Here is a 24,141-nt window from a genome sequence, read left to right on the forward strand (position 1 = left end):
TGTGTGTGTGTGTGTGAAGAAGTTGACGTCAGGGTGATACGTAACCCTGCTGACTGAACGCGCTGCTCCGAGAAGATCTGTCCACTTGTCGTGCTCTTATTGATCAGCCAGGACGCGGATACACTGGTAACCCGCATTGACACGCACATGGTAGGTAAACTCAGTTTTGCTCGTGCATGTGCACCTTTTCAGTCTCCGCTTCTGTATAGCTAAATTAAAACCGGCTTGTTCGGGACTGCTGACAAGAGATTTAAATTTAGACTAACACACTGAGCTGTTGATTAGTCTTAACCGGGGATAGTGCTAGAGTAAAATTTGTTCATCACATGCCGATTTTTTTCGTTGGATTTTTCAAATCAAAATAAATTTTAGATAGCCTACATGCTGTGTGCAATGTGCATGCATGGGGCATAGCGAGTTTTTTCTTTTCTTTTTTTCTTTTCTTGCAGGGATTTAGTTTTAGGCTCTATCACAGTATTCAGACAGATCATTTATTTTACACATCATTTTACATTATTTTTATCAGTTTCTTCCCGTAAAATAGGCCTATAAAACGTATGGCTAATAAAAAAAAAAAAAAATAGATTTTGCATGTTGCTTACCTTTTTATTTTCCCCAAGGCTTATCCGTATTCCATATAGCAAATTGTTGTTGTCCTGTAAAAAAATAAATAAAAAAATAAAAGAATAAAAAAGGTAACTATAACCTAAATAAACAGTTTTACATAATTATAGGTCTACTTTAATATTTAGCCTAATAGCCTAATATTTAACCATTTGTAAATAAATAAAACAAATATTTTATTTCTGTATTATTATTATTATTAGCTAGCCTATGGTAAATATTGCTCATCGGGTCTTAATTTTATAGGCTATAAAGCCTACATTCTAATAACTTTTTTCTTTTAAGCGCTATCATGACTCAATATATAGGCCTACTTAAACATAAAGCGATGTTAAACACAGGCCCTATGAAACTACGTGATTGATCGTGATAGTCAGGACTCAGGAACCTGTAGCTGTCAGTTGCGGATGGGTTGGATGATCTGTGAATTGTACAAAATTGTTCTGCCGGAAGGCTACGCGTAATTTAAGGATAATGAGACCATTCGTCTACGCACACACCGCTAATCTTGTCAAACAAACCTGAAACAGTATTTAGATTAGGCTAGGTTAAGGAATATATTCTTTCACATTCCCTTGCATGTTAAGAATAATGTTGTTTTCATTATAACCGTTGTTTAATTATAAAAATATATACAGGGTAGATTTCAGGCTGTAGTATTTTCCAGAATCGCGCGCGCAGTTCAAGTAGCAAAACGTTCAAATCTGGCATTTTGTAAAGACGACAAATGATCTGTTATTCATATGGTGTTTTATGTCTTATTAAGGGGCATGATTATCAAATGTAATGATGCAAAACTAATTTAGAATGTCCATAATTAATTTTAAACAGCCTATAGGCTAATTTCCATCGGATTAAAATGTATATAATGGGACACAATCAGTTAGATCTTGCAATTCAACGACGTAAAAAATTAAATAAATAAATAAATAATAACAACAACAGCTTAAGGCCATGTAGGTGGCCAGCTGCGAAACCGTTATATTTGAGTAAAAATGCAATTTCCGTTCCCTGTTCTGCGGGCGCACTTCGTGCCTCGTTATTCTGTGACATATGTCGGGTCAGCTGATAAACACGAATGGTTGTAATTACAGCTCCATAAAACTGAAATTTTCATTAAATGATCATTATAGGGTTCGCCTTAGTTCACATCCCATGTGATTTAAATCTCATTGCACAATTCAAACACAGATTACAGTGAAATATATAGAATTGGGAGGAAATCTTGATAGGCCTGCAAAGATCAGTTATCTTTTTTTATATATATATATACATAGGATGATCTGAATTTGAGTGGAAAGACCACCTGACAGCATACTCGACAGGATGATGCATCTGGTGCATCTTCTAAAACACATGGTTAATCTTTATTTTGAACGTTTAATTAAGGATAAATGGGGTGAAACCCCCTTTGCTAATTGTTCCACCCTAGGTTCATCGTGGAATGTTGTGCTTGGCATAACTGGAGGATGGAATCACGGACGGCGATTTCATGTGCATCTGTTTTTCAACATTGAGACGAAACCTGCAGGGAGATTTCATGATTTCACTGCCAGGGCACAAAGCGTGGGAGAGAGAGAGAACGAGAGAGAGAGAGAGAGAGAGAGAGAGAGCGGTCTCTCATTTTCCCTTCTTTCTCTCCCTGTGCCGCTGTCTAAAGTAGCTCTACTGCATGTGTTTTCCCATTCAAACATGAGGTATCCTTGCTTGGACCGATTAAGCATATGTTAAAGTTGACATAAGCGCACTATGAATATTCTTATGTAAACTTCAAAGCACAAAAGGTTACATATGGCTTGGCTGCTTGAATAAGACTTCACAAAACACTTCTTTTTCCTCTCCTTCGATGTTTCGGGGTGTTTTTTTCCCCCTGTAACATGCTTTGGTTGTGCATCAGGTTCCCAGAGCTGTGTATGATTATGCTTGTGATGAATGATGTTATAGTGTTCGATATGTGTTCTTATATTACTTCAAGATCAATGCTTCTATACTTTGCACATCTTTAATTTTATGTAAGAGGGTCATTTTGAAATTAACCGGAAGCTAGCAGAGGTGTTACTGACAGCTGCTACATTGCTAAACAGGTGTGTGTGTGTGTGTGTGTGTGTGGCCTGGTAACTACATTATGGGCACAAAGTGTCCCCACAAAGATAGCAATATCCGAAATCCTGGTCCTTGTGGGGGTGTTTTTTGGTCCGCATGAGGAAAACAGCTTATATTTTTATATGTTGTGATGTTTTTTTGAAAATGTAAAGATGCAAAAAGGGGTAGGGTTAGTGTAAGGGGATAGAATAAACAGTTTGTACAGTATAAAAATCATTATGTTCATGGAAAGTCCCTATAAAACATGGAAACACAACGTCCGTGTGTGTGTGTGTGTGTGTGTGTGTGTGTGTGTGTGTGTGTGTGTGTGTGTGTGTGTGTGGCATGAGAGAAAGCGAGCTTGGATCTCCCTCTTACAACTCTGTCAGGTATTTGGAAGAGCAAGAGAATGTGCATTGTGTTCTTGTTGTTGCTATTCTTCTGGGAAAAACGAACAGACAGACAGTGATTGATTAATTAATGATGGACAGTAATAAATCACACAATTTTAAACCGGTCCATTTCAAGGACATGGATCCCACGCGTATAGGCCTATCTCGGGGATCGCTTGTCAAGGATTCAGTACAACCTTGGCTGGCTGTCGTCCATGAGGAAGAGCGTTCAAATGTGTTAAGCAGGCCAAATCTTTCTCATCTGTCCGACATCATACCCAAGGGTTAAGATGAATTTAAGAGGAGCCCTGCGAGCGCGGGAACTGACAGGTATCCAAGCTCTCCTAAGAATAGATCCGAGTCCTGCCAAATGTATGCAAAATCATATTTCAGGGAGAAAAAAAAGGACACTTTCTATCACATTTTAAATCATTGACTTTTATTGCAAATACGGTGATTTTATGTATTTTTTTGTTTTTATTTTATGATATAGGCTTAATTCCTATTCTTGTTTTTGCCACAAGGTTTTTATGTATTTGTCAGTCATGTATTCTTCTAGCTAACTTAATTCGATCTCTGTTCAACTTGTAAAGAGCTTGAAAAGAATACCATAGATGTGTCAAAGTAACTTGTTCCTCACTGTAAAAAAAAAATTGCTGCCTTAAATTTAAGTGCAATCAACTTGGATGTTTAAGTCATTTCAACTTAAATTACATAACGTAAACTGACTTCTTGTTTAACTTACCTGAACCTTGTATTACTTATAAAAAAAAGTTGAAAATGGCTTATTTTGATAAGTTAAAACAATGTAAAACATATAATTTTATATAATATAAAATAGTAAAATCTCACCTCAAGATGCAGAGACAACTAAGTCAGCCATTCGCATTTTCTTGAAAATTATAAAATATGAATATGAAAATATATGAAACCATATGAAACTCACTCTATTTGTTTTGACGACAACACTGACTCGACCAATGGCGTGAGCTGGGGGTGTGGTCATATGTTTAATCGATGTCTGATTGAAAAGCACTTACTTTCGGTGGCTAAGAAATTTCTATGTAGAATCCTTTTGGATTCTGAAGTTGTAATTTCTATGCAGAAATTTCTTAGCCACCGAAAGTAAGTGCGGAAGAAAATCGCTTTTCAATCACACATCAAATAAACATATAGCCTGACCACACCCCCAACTCACGCCATTGGTCGAGTCAGTGTTTTCTCAACATTTTGTCCTCTTAAATTAGTAGGCTAAAGGAAATTTACTTAATACGTTCATTTTAGGATCAAGTCAATTTCCTTTAGCCTACTAATTTAAGTGGACAAAAAGCTAATTTTAAATTCAAATAAGTAAACTGAACTTTTTTATTTTATACATTTATTGTAAATATGTCATCGGTATTCTTTCTGTAATATTCTTTCTGCTCAAACTTGGTTAAAAGAAACGATAATTTTTCAGTCCAATTATTTTTGTGCCTGTGAGCAAATTTTACATTAGCTTGATGAAATATATTTTTAGCAAGCATATTTGTGACCTATCCCCAAGTCTAAGTAGGCTCTCAAGTCAACACTTGGGCCTCGTCTTGTTGGCTCGAGCACAAACAAAGCTGATCCGATCATTTCTTTTTGACTTTGTGATAACTTATGAAGAAGCGCCCCCGATCGTTTTCAAAGCTAACTTCTGGAGAACAGGAAAGGACACTTAGCAGCTCTCACACTACGCTGGGTGTGAATTTATGGTAAATTGTGGAAACTGTATCCAGGTTAATACATGCGTGCTTGCTGCAGTAGACTGAAGCCTAGAAACTGAACAAGTTTGAATTTGTCCTTACGAGCTCAATAAACACACCGGTTAAGCTTCAATCCATCAAGCTATGTGTAATGAGCTATGTTTAATTAGAGGTGCAACGAAGTCGGGGACATAACACAAATCATGCTAAGAGTGTATCAAACCCTCCCTTCCCGAGACCCGACAGCCGTGAATATCTCCACACCCTCATCACTTTCCCAACTTACAGTCTTACGCATCGCCCTCAGATACTTCACCGCCTCTCTGAAACCGGAGATTCAATTAATCAGGCGATCAATTAATGCGGAAGGGGTTTTCACAGTGTTCTCAGTTTTCCCCCGGGGCACGTCTCAACATGTGAGGAATGACCCTGGGAATGTGCCACGGTGGGTAAGAGCGGTGGACTGTCCCGCAGCTGGACGCTCATTAACCTCGCGTTGTAGAGGTGATTTTTCAGAGCAAAAATGCTTAAACTAAAACTTAAATCAAAACGTATAGAAACCCAACGAACAATAGATACGAAAGTGTGTGGTTTTCCCTCTTGGTGCGCGTTCTTTGACCTTCATGTCCCTCAGCGGGTCCTCATATTTCAGCCTATGAGCTGATTGAGCCAGTGGCTCCTCTCGTGAATCTCTCAGTGTTCCCCTCTCCTACCGGGACGTTTATGCATCCCTGCTGACTTCGCTGTCGATGTCAAACGCTTGTTAGGACGTCATCAATCATCAGCACTTAGGAATATTTTCAGAACTTTGAAGGCAGGTGAGAATAGCTGAGGGAACAGTTCAAAAGTGTTCATAACAAGACACACTTCTAACAGTTAACAACTGATCATATGAGGCACAGACCGAACACCGAGGATTTTACAGCGCGTTTCATTGGAAGCGAAGGGTGTTAGGCTCTCAAATGCAACCCATCTGCCGGCCTGTTTTTAAAGCCACAAGTTGTCAGGGCTGTACATCACTCTGTCTAAGGATAAGTGAGCGCATTGTTTCTCATGTCTGCAGGCGAGAGTTCTGGTGTAGATTCTCATCAGATAAATAAACACACTCCATCATCGGGCCAAGAAGACAGAGATTCATTACCGAGGGCCAGGCGGGTACAGGCTTATACGCCGTCTTGCCAAAGGAAGTGGCTCAAGTCGAACACGCATTTCTCACATTCATTCTGTAAATCTGCCACTCTATTTTATCTTCTAATCTTAGCGCAGATCCCCTCATTTCTCTGTCCTTCTCACTTTCTCTGCCTTTCTCTCATAATCTTTCTCTCTGTCCCACACACAGAGCGAGATTTAATTTCTTTAGCCATCTTGCCTCAAGTTAATTATTTGGGATTTATAGTCGGGGTTCAGGATTACAGACTGGGGTGACAAAATCAAACGTTGAGTCCTGGAATAGATGGGAACCCTAAAGTGGCGTATTAACACTAGAATGCATAAAGGGGGTCAAACTGAACCAATCGGGTGTGATTTATGAAATGTGTTTTCAATAAAAAGCGTAATCTATGCATTCCTCATATATGTCGTATGTGATTTCGACCACAGTTTACATTTTGTGTCCATAAAGACAAACATGCATTTCCTAAGGAATTTTGACCATGGAGTTTTATTTTGTCAAAATACTATTTTATTATATTTTTTTTGTCAAAATAATAATAATACACTATTTTTTGCCAATATTTATAATTTAATTCCTACATTTTGGTTTGTGATTGTGTCAATGTAATTTTTTCGTGTTTCGTAACAATTTCAATCTATTTAAGGGTCACTGTACCACAGGACTTTGTATTTGTTATCATTTTCCATCTTTACCAAAAACATTTTCATACATGCACTACTCAGCCATAGTTTCGACACACCTGTTTTAAAGTTTCTCTCTATCTAGGGGTGTGTCTACACAACAACAATTTACTTAAAAACGGAAACGTTTTTCCTTTGCGTTTTTTTGTTGTTGCAAAGTTTAGCAAACAGTCGACAACGTTGTCGAAACGATCTCCGTTCTCACGGATTCGCGAAAACGACTAAAAACGCTGTATAAAACGCTGTATTTTGCATGTCTGGCCAGTAGATGGCGATGTTAGAATTTGGCGTTAAGTAATGCGTCTCCGCTGGTCGTGATAGGCTAGTGGTGCCGTAAACCAACACTTTGCTGGAGAAGCATTAATAAACTCAGTATCTCAGATATAAACTATCATTATCTCAGATAATGGTTTCGTTTTCAAAAACTTGTACTTTGAAAACCCTTTTTCAAAAGTTTGCGTTTTCTGGCCCTGAAAATGCTGTTGTTGTGTAACTGAACGGCCAGAACGCATTAAAAGGTTTTCCGTTTTTAGTTGAAAATGGTGGCGTGTAAACAGTCCCTAAAAGACCACAACGTGTAGGTCTGGCCAAACTTTTGAATGACATTGGCTAAAAAAGAAAGTGGTGTAAAATCAGTCCACGCTGAAAACTTTTTTTTAGTGCGATGTGATGGTCCTGTCTGCAAGAAACATGGCCAAATAATCTGCAAAAGATGCCAGAAATGAAAAAACATTTTAGTTATAGTTATATTTATAGTTATATTGAATTTCATTTTTACTCTATGGCAAGTGAACAAAGGATCAAAATTCTTAAGCGAGTTCATTGCACTGAAAATAAAGGTAAAAAACAGGATCAGGTTGCCTTTTCTTTGTAGAAAACCATTGATTCGAAAGTGGTTCTCTGGCCATGTGCTTAAGGTAAAAAATAATCCTTTAGTTCCTTCTATCCGGCTTCTTCCGACCTCCACTGTTAATTCCCCTTCTGCATTGGGCAGGTTTAGATTAAAAGAGTGGAAAGCCATAAATATGATAAATGAGAAAGGGGTTGGAGCAGCTGCGCCACATGCTCTATGTCATCTCTTGCAATCTCTCTATGTTTATACACTCGATTGCCTCTGTTCCTTCTTTACAGGGTTGAAAATGTCAAGATGAATATATATTGAAAAGCATTAAATTAAGACGCATTGACACAGGCCAGATAAAGCGAGGCCTCCTACTGACACAGGTCTCTGATTGGCTGGATTATGTGTGTAAAATGGTCGACCTAGAAGCTAGAATGAGTGTCGTGAGCTGGGATGTTTGAGAAAATCCATATCGCTTCACTCAAATGTCATGTAAACCCATCAGCATCCTGACCTCTTATAAATGTCTTCATCTTTCTTTTCTCCCACTGTTACAGGCTTGATGACATCATGACCAGATATCACTCCCCTCCTTTCCAGACACTCTCCTTCCTCCCTCTTTTCCTCTTCACCCTCTTCCCTCTCTCCCATCTTTCTCCTCTACTTTCTCAATCTCCTCTCAGCTGGACCTCTCCTCATGACCCCTGCCACCACCTGGACGGGCGTCCGCGCCACTGCCTGTCTGAGTTCATCAACACGGCCTACGGGATGCCTGTGACGATGGAGGACCTCCAGCAAGGACCCAAGACGAACATCAGCGCTTTAACAGACCTTCATAACCCCCACAATCTAACGTGCTGGACGGCCGCCGAAGGCTCGGCTGGTGGGGATTGGACTTTGACGGTTCCCCTGGGAAGACGCTTTGAAGTCACTTACATTAGTCTTCAGTTTTGTCAACAGGTGGAGTCGGTGGAGTCCTACTCCATCTCCATCTTGAAGTCAATGGACTTCGGCCGGAGCTGGCGCCCTCTACAGTTTTATTCAAGCGATTGCATGGGCGAGTTCGGACGTCCTGCACAGTCTATCGCTCTGACGAAGCACCAGGAGACGGAGCCGCTGTGTTCAGATCCCAGACCATTGCAGAAGCATCGTGGAAATGTCATGCTGGCCTTCTCGACTTTGGATGGACGTCCTTCCTCGCCGGATTTTGACTATAGCCCAGGGCTCCAAGACTGGGTGACTGCAACAGACATAAAGATAGTGTTTCATCAATCGTTGGACAAAATGAAAAAAGGAGAAGAGAAACTGAATGAAGTGGGAGGTGCGTTTAGATGGAGAGAAAGGGGAGATAAAGTCCTGAGGTTTGGCGAGAAAACCACTGGCGTTAAGACATCTGAAATTTGGGGAAATAGTCGAGAAAAACAGACTTCGACACAAAGAATTAGGAATAAAAGCAACGTGCAGCAAAGTGGTCACAATGTTACACAAAAGGAGATGGGATCTCAAGGTAGAGTGGGAAGGGGCCGTAAGAAGGACGGTTTCAAGCCATGCCAGGATGGGATGTGTGATTGGTCCCTAAATATCCCACAACAGGGCTCCAAAGGGCGAGAGTTGAGGAGAAGGAGAAACAATGGAGGGAGAGGGAAGTCCCGCTCTAAATCGAGAAAAAAAGTATCGCAGCACCTCGTCCCATCTTCTCTTTATGCCCCACCGAAACCCCCTCTCGCCCTTTCCGACCTGCAGGTGGGAGGCAGGTGCAAGTGCAATGGCCACGCCTCTCGCTGTCGCCGTGACAACCAGGGGCGTGCCGTGTGTCAATGTGAGCATCACACATCTGGGCCGGACTGTGACGTATGTGAGCAATTTTATTATGATCGCCCATGGCAACGGGCCACACCCAGCCAACCACACCCGTGCGTCCGTGAGTTTAAGCCTGTGTGTGTCCGGTGGTCTGTCTGTGCTTAAATGTCCATTTATAAATATACTTTTTATAATAATTCACTGCTTATTACTTTTGGAAAAAAATTATGTATGGCATATTATTATACACACAATATCATATAAAACATGTTAACATCTGCATTATGATCCTTTAAGATCCAACAGCATTAATGAGTTTTTATTTAATTTACCAGTATAAACAGCTAAAAATGTTTAGCTATACTTCATACAATTTTATAACATCCAACACCTTTTATTTTACTTTGGATGAATAGATTGATGACATTCATCTATATTTTACAATCCTGGTGAGTAATTAGATCAAACTCACTCTGATTTGACTCCAGTCGCAATGCATGCTGGGTAATTAGCAGTGCCACATATTAAGGCTGCGTCCTAAATCGCATACTTCCCTACTATATAGTAGGCTAAAAACAGTATGTGACAAGTGTCGTATCGTATGTCCAAATTCACACGATTCTGGTTAAACGGAGAATCACAATTTTTTTGTTTCAAACAGAGATCACGATTCTTCCACGATTCTCAACAGATAACTAAACAAAATAACATGTCATTTATTAGAGGTTCTGACAAGATGTTAATTGCTGCAGTCTACTTAAAATGTTTAATCAAACTGAAGGAAGTATTTTAAAAAACGGTTTTGAGTGAATGATTCAATGACTCACTCATTAATGCTTCAACTTGTTTCATTACTGGATGAATGATTCAATGACAAATACATTTTTTAACAGTCACGTGTCACACCGGACAAGTGATGTAATCGATACAATCGTTATTTGAAGTCACTTTCAAAAGGTGATTTGCTCTATTTTGAACGCAACCGTAGACATCAGTGTTTATATCCGAACTATAAATTTTATCCCAGTACTTGAGTGATAATATGAATATTGGACAACACAGAAATAACAAAACTGTGTGGTTGAAAAGGCTGTTTGTGAAGCTGTTTCATACCAATAACTGCAGGGTCAGCGGCAGAGCGAGCTCAGATTTGAATGTTTCGGAGTGATTTTGAAGTGAAGCCTCTCCTCCATTGACATCCGTAAAAAAAAAAAAGGCCTCTGGTCTCCTTCCCTGTCTACCGCAGCTTTAGCAGGCGACAGGCGTTACGATTTATATCAGCTAAGGTTGCAGGCTTGCCTTCAAGTGGTTTGATAGTACATCTGAATTACATTCATACTATGTAGAACATACTTTTTTTAGTACTTGCAAAGTACTTATTCAAAATAAGTACCTATTCAAGAGAGTATGCGATTTTGGATGCAGCCAAGGACTTGGTGTCAGAGAATCTTTAATAGGAGTATATTTGATCTTGCTGCACTGGAAGACTTTTTTTTATTTAAGTTAAAAAAAAACCTTCAAGCGCAGTAAGAAAAAGGAAAGATATGTTCTAAGTGCGTATATACGGTATTGTTTCTCAAATAAACGTGAGGATTATTCAATCCTCAACCTGCCCTCATCTTTCTTCTGTTTCTTTCTCTCCCAGCATGTGAATGTAATGGTCACTCTACTAAGTGTAGGTTCAGTATGGCCGTGTATCAGCAGTCTGGTCGAGTCAGTGGAGGCATTTGCTTGAAGTGCCGGCACCACACAACGGGACGCCACTGCCAGTTCTGCCAGAACGGATACACGCGTGACCACACCAAACCTCTCAGCCACCGCAAGGCATGCCAACGTCAGTAACAATTGATTTGTCAGTGTGTTTTGTGTGGAAATCATGTTTAAGCTGGTATGTCAGTGAGTGAATCATTCTTACAGTTCCAGAAGTGAAAAAAAAGCATGTTTTTTTTTTTGGGGCTCTGCCATCTGTGGGGTCTGAGGTGTGTGAATTGTGAAAGGCAGCATAGTCTGTGTCTATGTTATGGCTACACTATGAGTGATGGTATGTGCACTGACACTTGCCCTTTGACTGCTCTCATGTCTATGGCACGCTCACGGTGCATTTTAGTCAATGTCCCAATATACTCTGCATACATATCATAAAACAATGTTTACTTGTAATTTAGTGCGCAACTTTGTAAAATGTATACAAACTCTAAATGATGTCCTGGAAATACCATAAAGCCTCTGCTAACACCTAAATATTTGAATTGAGTGATAGAATTATCTTAAAAATTTGGGAACTGAAAGATTTAGCACGTGTTAATGTTAAAAACAGACCTGACTTTTTAAGCATATATAAATGTTTGTAGGACGGTCGGAGCTTTGTTTGGATGAAAAAGGGTTGAGCAGAAGCAGAGAAGGTCTCCCAGCCATCACACATGTGTTTTACGGGGGAAAATGTTGCTCAGGGGTCAATGAGACTTGAATTACAACTGAAGACACAAACCACAGATGCCTTGTTCTGTGTAGTATTACTCGTCATTTCCCTTCATATGTTTAGACTTACACTAATACTCTTAGTCTTATGATAATTCTCTTCTCTCTTCCTAACACATTTTTTGCTCTGCTCAAGTCATCTTCTTACTACATTACTGTCCTCTTTTCAGTTCTTTTAAAGGGATAGTTCACCCAAAAATGAAAAATCAAACTCAACAAAGTTGCTCCAAACGTGTATACGTTTCTTTCTTCTGCTGAACACAAAAGAAGATATTTTGAGGAATATGTGTAACCAAACAGTTGATGGGACCCATTGACTTCCATAGTATGGGGGGAATCGAGTTCAATGGGTCCCGTCAACTGTTTGGTTACCCATATTCCTCAAAATATCTTCTTTTGTGTTCAGCAGAAGAAAGAAACTCATACAGGTTTGGAACAACTTGAGGGTGAGTAAATGATGACAGACATTTTTAGGTGAACTATCTCTTTAAAAATCCTAATATCGCTCTTCACTTTCATCCTTTCCATTTGTACTTGTCTCTGTCAGCATGCCAGTGCCATCCCCTGGGTGCAGTGGGCCGCTGGTGTAACCAGTCCACAGGACAGTGTTTGTGTAGAGAAGGAGTCACAGGACAGAGGTGTAACCGATGTGCTCCCGGGTACAAGCAAGGCCATTCCCCCCTCCGGCCATGTATCCGTAAGTATCACACCTTGCGCTTCTCATTTCGATTGTATTCTGTATAATAACTAAAGTTGCTGGCCATAACAATGGCTGTGTTTAGTAATGATATACTGTATCTTAATATTCAACAATATTATTGATCTGCGTGCATGAATGACACTATTATAGAGCGGGATACATGAACTGAATGAATAACTTTTTTGACGCTATTTTCTTCTAGATCTGCTGTACAGCCGAAACAAACTTTGTTGCATTATTTTCCTGTTATCACTGTAAAGCTGCTTTGAAACAATCTGTATTGTATTGTACCTCATGTCTCAAAGCACAAAACATAACATTACAATAATAATGAACATAACTTAAAGAGCACTGACCTGTACCACCTGACTGCTGCAGATTCATTTCGCCGTTGATAGTGTTGCCACTGAAATGCATAAATTCGAGTCACGAACCGCTCCGAGTATAACATCACGGGTTTCCATCTCGTCCAAATTACAGTAGTTATGGCGTGAACGCAGTATAAGCTCGTTGTTTTGGTTCACGAAGAACCGTAAAAGGCAGATGCTGTTTCGGTTGCGCTGCTCGGTGACTGACGTCTGTCTAGCATAGCATGAAACGCACTGATGACATGGAGGCATGGAAATACATACGTTGAATGCAATGATTGGACGAACTTTTTATGTTCCTACTCCTTCCACAGACGACATATAATAAATGCATTTAGACCACTTAACTTAGTGATTACTATCAGGGTTTGAAGAGACTTTCAACCAGCAACAACAAATCACCTACCCTGCCTTTAAATGCATGTCCTGCATCAGGTCTGTCTTGCATGCACACTATGAAGTCTGATTAACATATACATACTAGACAATTGTCGAGAGACTTTCACATTATCTAGGTCTGACTTCAAAATTATAATAGGCCTACGACTTGACAGCTTTCAGTTAAAAGAAAACAATTTCTGTATTTTTGTAAATTTGACTAAATTTTTTGTTTTATTTGTGTGTACTTACATCACACTTGCTATCATTGTATTTCTACACTATCGTGAATGCTGTTCTTTTAAACTTTCTATTCAATTCAATACAATGTATTTATTATGCACATTTAAAAACAACCTCGGTTGGCCAAAGAACATTAAAAAAACTTTAAAGTTTACAGTTACAAAAGTTAAAAGTTACAGAGAATTAAAAACAAAAAGAATCATGAAAAAAAGTATCATGGTTTCCACAAAACTATTACGCAGCACAACTGTTTACCGGTCCCATTTCTACATTTACCAAATCGGCACATTAGAATGATTTCTGAGGGGTCATGTGACACTGAATACAGGCGCTATCAGGGTGGCCAGGTCTCAGTAGACAAAAACTCCATAAATGTTGTGAGTTGTAAAAATGATCTAGGACCTTTATGCAGTGTGTGCCATCCCCGTTTTCATCCATATTAAATTCAATATGGCATCAAACCTGACTAAGGTCTATCGTGTTTCTTTTTTTCTTGCTATTTTTCACCCCGACTGCCCTTGACCCGATTAACCTGCTTAATTTATTTAAACTCCAAAGTCTCAGTATCATTGTCACTCTGCAAACCACTGTTTGTTTATGCAGGATTTAGGAGAAGCCTCTCTCTGAAACTCTAACACCTTCCCCTCATTCCTGTGAATAACTAGTTCCATACAAAGTCCAGAAATTTCTCAGGTTGTGTCACTTGGCTTTCTTCAACATTGCAATCATCTTTCTGGATTTCTGGGTACTTCGCTCTTAGTAAGTGATAATCCGATGTGTATTTCTGCATTTTTATACCTCAGAGTTCACGTAACGGTGCAAGCTAACATGGTCTTTGCGAACAGCACCTGTCGCGCTGCACAACCAGACCCGTTTCCCTCCCAGCATGACAGACCCATAATTCTTCACGGGTTACGGCTCAGTGATAGAAGAGCTTGTTTGTTGTTCTACATGGAACGTCTCAACATGGATATTTATAGCGTGAGCTCCCGTCTTTCCAGCACCAAAGGCGAGCCGCGGCTAAAAACATAACCAGCACCAGCGGACCAGGAGCAGGAAACGCAGCCGTCGTTTATCACAGGGAAAGTGACCCAGACATTAGATATTATTAGCACTTGAAGATTTGTGGCGTTTTTATTTTGGATAACAGTGACCAGGAAGTCTCATGTTATCCATGTTAAACTCTATCTATATACTGCATCCTTTTTTTAAAGCAAACGGATTTGTTCGGGTCTGCATTCGCAACACAATGCCAGCTCTTACGCCCACAGACCTACTAAATGCCTCCCAGGCTAAAAACACTCAAATGAGTGAAGCATCTGAAGCATCAAGCGTTCGACGCTTGATATGAGTTATTGCTGAGGGAGTTTGGGGGGTTGGAGGAGGAGGATAAGGTGTCAGTGCCCCAGTTGTGTCAGAGATATGGGCAGAAGTACAGAACTCATGGGTAATATATGGTTGACCCAGCGCTCCAGACCTATCATGGGCCGTATGTATGCGTGTGTGGCAGAGGGCGTCCTGATAGGTGGCCCTATTGACCTTTAAGACCACACACATGCACGAAATTGTCTGGGCTCACTCACTGTGACAAACGTACGCTTGTTTTTTAACACAAGCATTCCACACGCACTAAAAGACAACAGGGCGAACTGCAGTCACAGCACACACACGTCCCCTTTCTCCCTCACACACTCACAAATGGCAAGTATGCCCTAATGAGCCACCGTAGGGATTAGAGCCGGTCACCCACAGCGGAGGTGTGAAAAAGAGGGAGGACAAAATGAAAGACACACAAATAAACTTGTCACTGCTTGCTGTAATTTAATGAGAGCCTCTTCCCCCTTTCTGCCCGTCTGTTGTTCGTTCAGGTATTCAGGAGGTTGCGCCGCCCACCCCAGTTTACCAGCCTCAGTACAGCATTGGTAAGCAATTGTTTTTTTCATTTTACCTGCACCTATATAGGGCTGTCAAAATTAATGTTAAAGCATGCGATCCGTTTTTTCACTTTAACGCATTAAAAATATTTATACCATGGTCTGTCTGAAAACTCGATTCTGATTGGCTGGAAGGTGTGCAGTGAGTAAGGAATAATTGAAGACAGGCCGTTGAATTATTAGATAAATAATGCGGCCATGACACGAAGCGTTACACCTCAGGTGTGCATTATTTTTCTAACAATTCAACGGCCCGGAGTCAATTACTCCGTTTATACTATGGTCACCAAACCTCAAAACATTGTTCAGATGACGTATTTCAAGATGTTGTCAGGATTTTTGTCATTGTGTGGGACTAATTTATTACGCATCTCATACCAAGCCTCCATTGCTAATTCAAAAACGTCATTTTAGAGCTAGTAACGATGTGCTTTTCCATAATAACTAATAAATGCATATTACATAATAAAAAGTAATTTTTGTGGCAAAAAACTTGGAAATAATTCGTTGTTTTTATGCTATTGTTCACTTTATTTATTTCACTCGGTCAGCGTCGTTGTTGGATTTCGTTCTGTAGGCTGTTAAGACCTTTAAAATAATTGAAATCATTTGGCAAAGTATTATGGACCTGTAATGTGGTCGAGAACTGCCTGGAACTACTTTGAAAATAATTGCACACCTTAGACCATTCGACAACCAATCAGAATCAAGCATTAAGTTGTTAATGGAGAGAGAGGTGCTGGAGAGATGCAGGCATGCATCTCTCTCTCTCTCTCTCTCTCTCTCTCAATAATTAATTCAAATAAATGCTATAATTCATTCATTAAAATAAATTTAATCTTACACACTACTTTACCTCTGTGTCTGATTCAAAGCGGGAAGAATGCTAGATCTAGGAGCCGTAAGTGATGAAAATAACCGGTAAAATATTGCGCTGCAAACATCAATAACAGCTTTAAGTGGTCAATGCTGGCAAATGGCCATGGTATAAGTGGGATAATCCATGGCTAGCTGTACATTAAACAATTTGAATGCACTTCTTTGCCTCCAAGTCGTGCATTAAATGCACAGCTAGACGTGGATTATCCCTTACTTAACGCAATTAACGCTGCATCCGTTTTTTCCCTGTCATCCTTTGGCTAGTGTTACGCTCTTATTCATGCAAATACTCTTAAACCATTCAAGCGCGATAAGACACAAAAGAGAACACAGTGCTGTACAGGCGCGCGTCTGTGTGACACACACACACTCGTGCTCACGGAAAGCCACTTCAGACAGAGCTTGAACTGACGAAAACACACAATTATGCAGAAATGCCCGTTTTGTGGAGTATCATTGTAAGCACAGTCTAAATGAACATAAAGAGCTGTGAGAAAATAGGATGCGTGTCAGATCAGGTCTTAAAGTGACAGCAGCCTAATAAACCCACTACTGTCTGTCATTAAAGGGATACTCCACTTTTTTCGGAAATATGCTCATTTTACATCTCCCCCAGAGTTAAACAGATGAGTTTTACCGTTTTAGAATCCATTCAGCCGAACTCCGGGTCTGACGGTACCACTTTTAGCATAGCTTAGCATAGATCATTGATTCTGATGAGTCCAGTAGCATTTCTTTCAAAATGACCAAAGAGTTTCAATATTTTTCCTATTTAAAACTTGACTCTTCTGTAGTTAAACCGTGTACTAAGATCGACGGAAAATGAAAAGTTGCGATTTTCTAAGCCTATATGGCTAGGAACTACTCTCATTCCGGCGTAATAATCAAGAAACTTTGCTGCCGTACCATGAGTGCAGCAGGCGTAGTGATATGACGCAGCGCCTGAAAATAGGTCTAATAGGTTAGACAAACTTAGTCCCGGTCACGTTGGAAGAAGTTACCGAGCTGGGGACTATTTTTAGGCGCTGCGTCATATCACTACGCCTGCTGCACCCATGGTACAGCCGCACAGTTCCTTGATTATTACGCCGGAATGAGAGTAGTTCCTAGTCATATAGGCTTAGAAAATCGCAACTTTTCATTTTCCGTCGATCTTAGTACACGGTTTAACTACAGAAGAGTCAAGTTTTAAATAGGAAAAATATTGAAACTCTTTGGTCATTTTGAAAGAAATGCTACTGGACTCGTCTGAATCAATGATCTATGCTAAGCTATGCTAAAAGTGGTACCGTCAGACCCGGAGTTCGGCTGAATGGATTCTAAAACGGTAAAACTCATCTGTTTAACTCTGGGGGAGTTGTAAAATGAGCATATTTCCGAAAAAAGTGGAGTATCCCTTTAAGAGAAAAATCACTCACTTGACTGAATATAGATTAATCCTTATCAAAGCTACAAAAGTTATTTAATTTATAATTTATGCAGTAATGATTGTGAAGTGTTTGATAACTTTACTCAATTTCTGTATATATCCTACCATAGATCTATACAGATATTTCTGTATAGATCTGAAAATCTTAAAGCACTGTTTACAAGGTTACATGGGTCAAAAACCATAAAAACCATAACTTTTTGGTAAATTTTGGCAGGTCAAGTAAAAATCTGAACTGGTCTGACTGGGCCAATAGAAAGAAATCCTTAGCGTTGAGCCCTGATATATTGAAGGGCAGGTACATGTGACTTTATAGGTTTATGTGAAGCTTGTTTTGAGTTCACTTAAATTAAAAGTTGTTATATATTTTAAAGCCTAATACATTTTAAAGTTGAAAGCTTTCAATTATACTATAATGTTGAATCGCTATAATTAATGGCTTAAATTGATCAAAAAACAAAAACAAAATAAACATTTAATAGAGACAATAGTATCATTATTGAAATGAGTGATGGCATTCATTCATAAAAACGATGCCATTAACCCCTTCCCAGTCACCCCCAATTTTGGCAAGTGCTGCATACATGAAATGCCCAAAATAAAAAGGTTACTGCTCATAAGTAATTCTGAATAGAAACATAACACACATACATTTAGAAAGCCAACACTTGAGAGTTTATAGTTCTAGACTCAAAATTAACCAGACTGTTATTAATATTGAGATATATAAGCTCAAACATATTTTGAACTAAAATAATCTGGGATCACCAGTGATCCCTGACTGGTAAGGGGTGATTTAAAATTTCTTACAATATAAAAATATATTAAAAACTAAAAATGTTAAGTGTGATTAATCACGATTACTTACAGAAAAAAAAATCTATTGACAGTATATGTGCAAACACACAATCATTTTATTTTGAGCTTTCTGGTCAGATACACTTAATTTATCACAAAAAGTAGGACTCTGAACTGCCATTTAAAAAACTTTTTTTTTTACTTTTTTTTTATTTAAAGTACTTTATTGTCATGATACATACAATATCACCAAACAATAACAAATAACAACATTTGTATTAAAATAAGGTGCATACAGTTAACTGCATAATAATAGAGCAAATTAATTGTGATTTACTGCCCCCTAGTGGATTAGCTTTGTGCTGTAGCATTTGGTGTGTAACACAATTCTGTTCATGTTCATATGCACAAGCTGCATGTAGTTTAGTACTGCTATTCATTCCTTTAGTGTCACTATAGCTTTCTGGCTCCATTAAAAACTTTAATCATTAGATGCATTAGATGATTTAGAAAAGCAATAGTATATGTCTCCTTAACAAGATGCACAATTGGAATCATTCACGTCACGTCTCTATAATTAACAGCGTGAGATAAGTAATGCACCAAAACGTGATCATATAGGTTAAACAGTATATAGATATATTGATCATATATAGTATACCAATAATTATCATAATCATGATTTAAACCCAAAATAATATAGAATATTTAATGGCTTTCCTATTTTATTTTAAATACAAATAAATCTGAATGTATAGAAATAAGTCTATATTAGCATCATCTCTTATTCTAAGTGTCAATGCATGTTTCCAATACACAAAGGAAGATCAGAATCACCCTTTTTTTTATTTATTTTTTATTCAGTGGCGGAAACAAGCCTATATTAAAAATAAAAAAAAACTGGATCTGGCTCTACCGGTCACAATTTTCTCAAACTGCAAAAGGAGCTCCTGCTGTTTATACAAGAGCCTCCCGTATGAGTCTCAAGTCGACTGAGTGAAGTATTTTCCAGTGCCATACTATCTGGAAACCCGGCCTGCGGACCAGCAGACAGTAAAACGTTCTCTTTCTGAATAAAACGTGTTTTACCATTGACAGCAACAGAATATTGTAAAGTCTGCCATGATTATGGTAATATATACCTGCCGCAGCTGCTGCTAATATCTAAGAAAGTGCAGTGCTGATTGATTTCACACACATTACTGTGATCTACACTGAGTAGACAGGCCAACTCGAGCTCTCGGGAGACTCCAGAACGGCCTTTTACTCATGGACCGCTGAGCTCTATTAAATTCTTGAATAGAGAGATAGAGCACTTTCCCTTCTTGGAGAGATTGATACAGGTGGTCTAGTTTATACAAACTGCAATTTAAAAAATATTCCGAAATGTTCCCAGTTTTGAATTCATAAGTGCGATTTCACCTTTCCATTGGACTTTTTATGGTGCATTATTGCTTTCATAAAAAAAAAAAAAGCAAGTTTAAATAAAAGTGTGTAATTAACTTTCTCTCTCTCTCTCTTTCTCTCACTGCAGGCGAGGAGTGTCTTTCTTACTGTCCACCTTCCCAAGCAAGAGTCAAAATGAATTTAGAGACATACTGTCTCAAGGACTATGGTATGTTTTCTTAACTAAGGAAGTTTGTTTACACCTCAGAATAAAAAAATAAAGTAAAATTAATAAACGAAGTCACTCTATGTGATATAAAGTCACTTATATGGGAAACAAGGTCACAGCTGTGAGATATGAAAATCACTACTGAGACATAAAAAGTCACAATCACGTTTTTATTTATGTGACCCTGGACCACAAAACCAGTCATATGAGCCATTTTCTATAAACTGATATTTATTGATCATCTGAACGCTGAATAAATAAGCTTTCCATTGATGTATGGTTTGCTAGGATAGGACAATATTTGGCCGAGATGCAACTATTTGAAAATCTGGAATCTGAGGGTGCAAAAAAATTTAAACATTGAGAAAATCGCCTTTAAAGTTGTACATTTATGTTCGGGATTGTGCTGCGTTCACACAAAAATAAATGTTTTATATATTTACGGTAGGAAATTTACAAAATATCTTCATGGAACATGATCTTTACTTAATATCCTAATGATTTTTGGCATAAAAGAAAAATCAATAATTTTGACCCATACAATGTATTGTTGGCTATTGCCACAAATATACCCGTGCGACTTGTGACTGGTTTTGTGATCCAGGGTCACACACAGACAGACACACAGACAGACACACACACATGGCCCACTCTTCTCACAACAGGAAATAAAACAGTAAATACCCACATGAACAATCATTACATGCATGATACAAAAAAAACAATAAAGACACAATTTTGAGGGATGGAGAAGCAACACTGGCTCCCCATCACAGATGAAACCCTGCTATTGTGTTAAAGTCTCCCTGTAGACAATAATTGTATCCCTTAAAACTCATCTTTGATCAGCAAAAATACATATTAAAATGTTTTTCCTTAAAAAAAAATGTCTTCATATTATAAAAAAGCTCATGTAGTATACGCGGTTCTATGAATATGTAAATGAGCCCCGCCTCCACTCACTCACACCAGCTCAGAGATCCACTCGCTGACGATCACACGTTGATCTGATTGGTTACAAGGTAGTTTGTGACGTCAGAAACACCAGCGATTTCAAAGCGTGTTTTTGAGACTGTCTTTGTTTCACTGCAGTTTTAAGGAGAAAATACTCAGCAAAGGTGCTGACTTATGAATTTACACATGGTTTGTCTTAAAGCATATTAAAAACACCACACAGACATATAAACAACATTAAAAACTTGATTTTCACCACAGGGTGACTTTAAGAGACAGTTAGTCTCACGTAGCCAGACCTTCAGACCGACGGCAGAAGGTCTGGACTCCATCGCAGCTTTCATTAGCCAATGACCGCCCAGAGACCGTCTAACATGCGTGTAAAGCAACCAATCACAGATCATTTTGTTCTGCGTCATGCATCAGACGGTCCGCGGGCGTGTCTGTGTATTACATCATAAACTAAAAGAAGTTTATTTTATTTTTTACTTTAGATACACCATACTTTCACCCAAATTGAATAATTAAATCAAGTTTAAATGGGTAAATCTTCTAGTGGCGTCTGAGGCTGAGACTATGGGACCTTTTTCACAGAGTTTTTCCAATACTTTCCATAGTTTTTCAACTTAATCATGCGCTAGACGGATGTGTTTGACGGTCTTTTGCAGCGTCTTGTGCATGACACGCCGTTCTAAAAACGTGGCCATTCTTTTTAAACTTCACCTTTGTGTTGCCTAACGTGTACAACGATGCGGTGTTAGGGGCCATTCACACAGTGTGCTTTTTTGTGGTTAAAAATGTGATGTGCGGTTCGATTGATTTTTAACCCAGGGTAAATTATGAGCAATGTGAAACGTCAAGCAAGAATTGTTTACCTGGGGGTTTAGAATGAATTTAAATATACAGAGATAGTGCACTCCTATCACAACCAATGGGAGAAAGTGCAACGCGTAATATGGCGGAATAAGTCCCACCTTATAAAAAAGTGGTAAAGTAATTGCATCACTGCAGTTGCCTTTAGAAGCTCTCAGGTTTGAGTGAAATTACTTGCCTTAAAGGGACTGTTTGAAGCTTGTAAAGCCCAACATATTCAACTTTCTGAAGACTTTTAGGTTCCACTTTATTTCGATAGTCCACTTTAGAGATTCTACTAACTATAAGTAACTTTGCAACTACATGTCAACTAACTGTCATCAGAGTATTAGTAGACTGTAGTAGACTGTTAGGTTATGGTTAATTGTTAGGGTTCGGGTTAGTAGAATAAGTTGACTTGTAGTTGCCAAGTTACTTTTAGTCAGTATAATGTCAAGGACTTAATGTGGGGACACATTTCAAGAGAGAGTAAGGTTACATCGTTTCAGCCTATTTTTGCAATGTTTCACGGTGTGTAAATGAAACGCTGAGGTAGGCTATCATCGTAGTAGATTCGTGAACATCATGGCAACGTACAACACAAAGTACTTCACGCGGGAAACACTTAACGTAACGTGTAAATGTGCGTAAATTAACGTAAATCAAGCAAGCTAGTATTCTTACTTAGACCACGAAGAGTTGGCGAAATAACACAGGTTTAAGGACCTGTATCTATATATGTTTATTTTCAAAAACTTTCCAGGGCCTTGAATTTATTTGTTCAGATTCACAAACGTTCAAGGATTTCAACCCTGGTTAGAAGAATGTCTAAAGTGGACCATCACATAAAGTGTTACCGATTTTTATAACTCCAATTGCTGAAATTCTGCAGACTGGCTCTGACTAGCGTCCAGAATACAAATGAAGACAAAAGTCCTGTAGTCTATTCCAGTCTTTAGTCAAGTTGTCTAACATCCTTGTCCCTGTTTTCTGTCATATTTTTGTTCCAGTGCTGAAGGTGCAGGTAAAAGGTAAGGAACGCTCTGGTCCATGGTGGCAGTTTTCCATATTGGTGCAGTCTGTTTTTCGCATGGGCTCTTCGCACGTAAAGCGAGGCGTTCAGGCCCTCTGGGTTCCCGATCGGGATCTGAGCTGCGGCTGCCCCGCGCTTCAGATGGGCCGAAGCTTTCTCCTGATCGGTTCGGAGGAAAGCGGCCGGAGCTGGGTCCCCGAAGAGAGGCGACTAGTCGCAGACCGCACCACGATGGCCTTGCAGTGGAGGGAACACTGGAGCCCGAAATTAAGAGGCTTCCGCGGGCAGGACACCCGAGGAAAGTGCCCACAGGGAAACACCACTGCGCAGAAACACTCTCACCCGAACTCATACGAGGAATACACACCCCCACATCTCGACAAACTGCAGTCTGAGCCACACAGACCACATAAACACACACACACTGTACATAAGCAGTCTCATTTAACCACACAATCCGGAGGATCAGACCTCACACACGCACGAGGAGGGACTCAGGACATACATGGAAAACACACAGTAACACACCTTGAAGAGGACCGTACGGATGAAACCGTCACGCCACCCTTCCTTCAGGAAACACAGCATGTGTTGCAGGACACCCAGGATCCTCTCTCAGGTGATTCAAGGACAAGTCAGGACAACAAACACGAGCGGTACCATCCGACAGCGTGTCCAACGTGGTCACCTGGCTGAAACAGGGAGATATTATGAGCAGGAATACACAAAAGGAAGTTAAGAAATGCCTGGAGTGGGCTTTGGCTCAGACAAATGCATGGTGAGGGATATTTCGGTTGTCTGTTTCTTATCCAGAGCCACTCAATCCAATGAATATTCGCACGGTTTGCTGCGAGTAGCCTATCTCAGTATTTTTGTATTTTGTCCTACTTATTCATTATATTACAGAGCTGTTTGTAAAACATGCAGGTATTTTTCATGCTCTTCTTCATGTCACATGCTCTGCACCTTCAGTCAGGAAAAGACGAGTCTAATCCAACTATTAAAAGACGGAAAATCACCATGCTTTACTCACTTGAGTTGTTTCTTAAATGCCGTCCCCGTTCAATCTAGTGTTGCGCTAAAATCCACAGTTATTATGTCTGACAGTCAAACATGTAAGACTCTTATTGTTGGGACTGTAAGAGATACATTGTTTT

At 39.3% G+C, this 24,141-nt stretch overlaps 2 protein-coding genes across 7 annotated transcripts in view; one reads left to right on the forward strand and one right to left on the reverse strand.

Annotated features, from left to right (window-relative positions):
- Positions 1-8,585, reverse strand: part of LOC311288517 (calpain-5) — a 43,158-nt gene extending 34,573 nt beyond the window's left edge. For 4 of the 5 annotated variants that reach the window (XR_014626948.1, XR_014626949.1, XM_084405947.1 and 1 more), the window contains exons 1-2: positions 8,460-8,585; positions 603-656 (exon numbers count right to left, since the gene is read on the reverse strand). The gene's annotated coding sequence lies outside the window, so the exon portion shown is untranslated. Of the gene's footprint in view, positions 1-602; positions 657-8,037; positions 8,154-8,459 lie in introns of those variants that run through there. The other variant, XM_084405946.1, reaches the window with a different exon arrangement.
- Positions 54-24,024, forward strand: ntn5 (netrin 5). Of its 2 annotated transcripts, none has more exons than XM_084405943.1 (7): positions 54-150; positions 8,081-9,444; positions 10,969-11,157; positions 12,349-12,498; positions 15,359-15,412; positions 20,065-20,145; positions 22,962-24,024. In XM_084405943.1, exons 2-7 carry the CDS (start codon positions 8,094-8,096, stop codon positions 23,678-23,680), a joined length of 2,544 nt encoding a protein of 847 aa, XP_084262069.1. In that variant the 5' UTR covers positions 54-150; positions 8,081-8,093; the 3' UTR covers positions 23,681-24,024. The 2 variants fall into 2 exon arrangements, with proteins under 2 accessions (XP_084262069.1, XP_084262070.1); XM_084405944.1 differs by having other exon boundaries at positions 82-154.
- Positions 24,025-24,141: the final 117 nt, after the last annotated feature.

This window comes from Rutilus rutilus (assembly GCF_951802725.1).
Source record: "Rutilus rutilus genome assembly, chromosome: 3".
In the NCBI taxonomy this organism is placed as follows: domain Eukaryota; kingdom Metazoa; phylum Chordata; class Actinopteri; order Cypriniformes; family Leuciscidae; genus Rutilus; species Rutilus rutilus.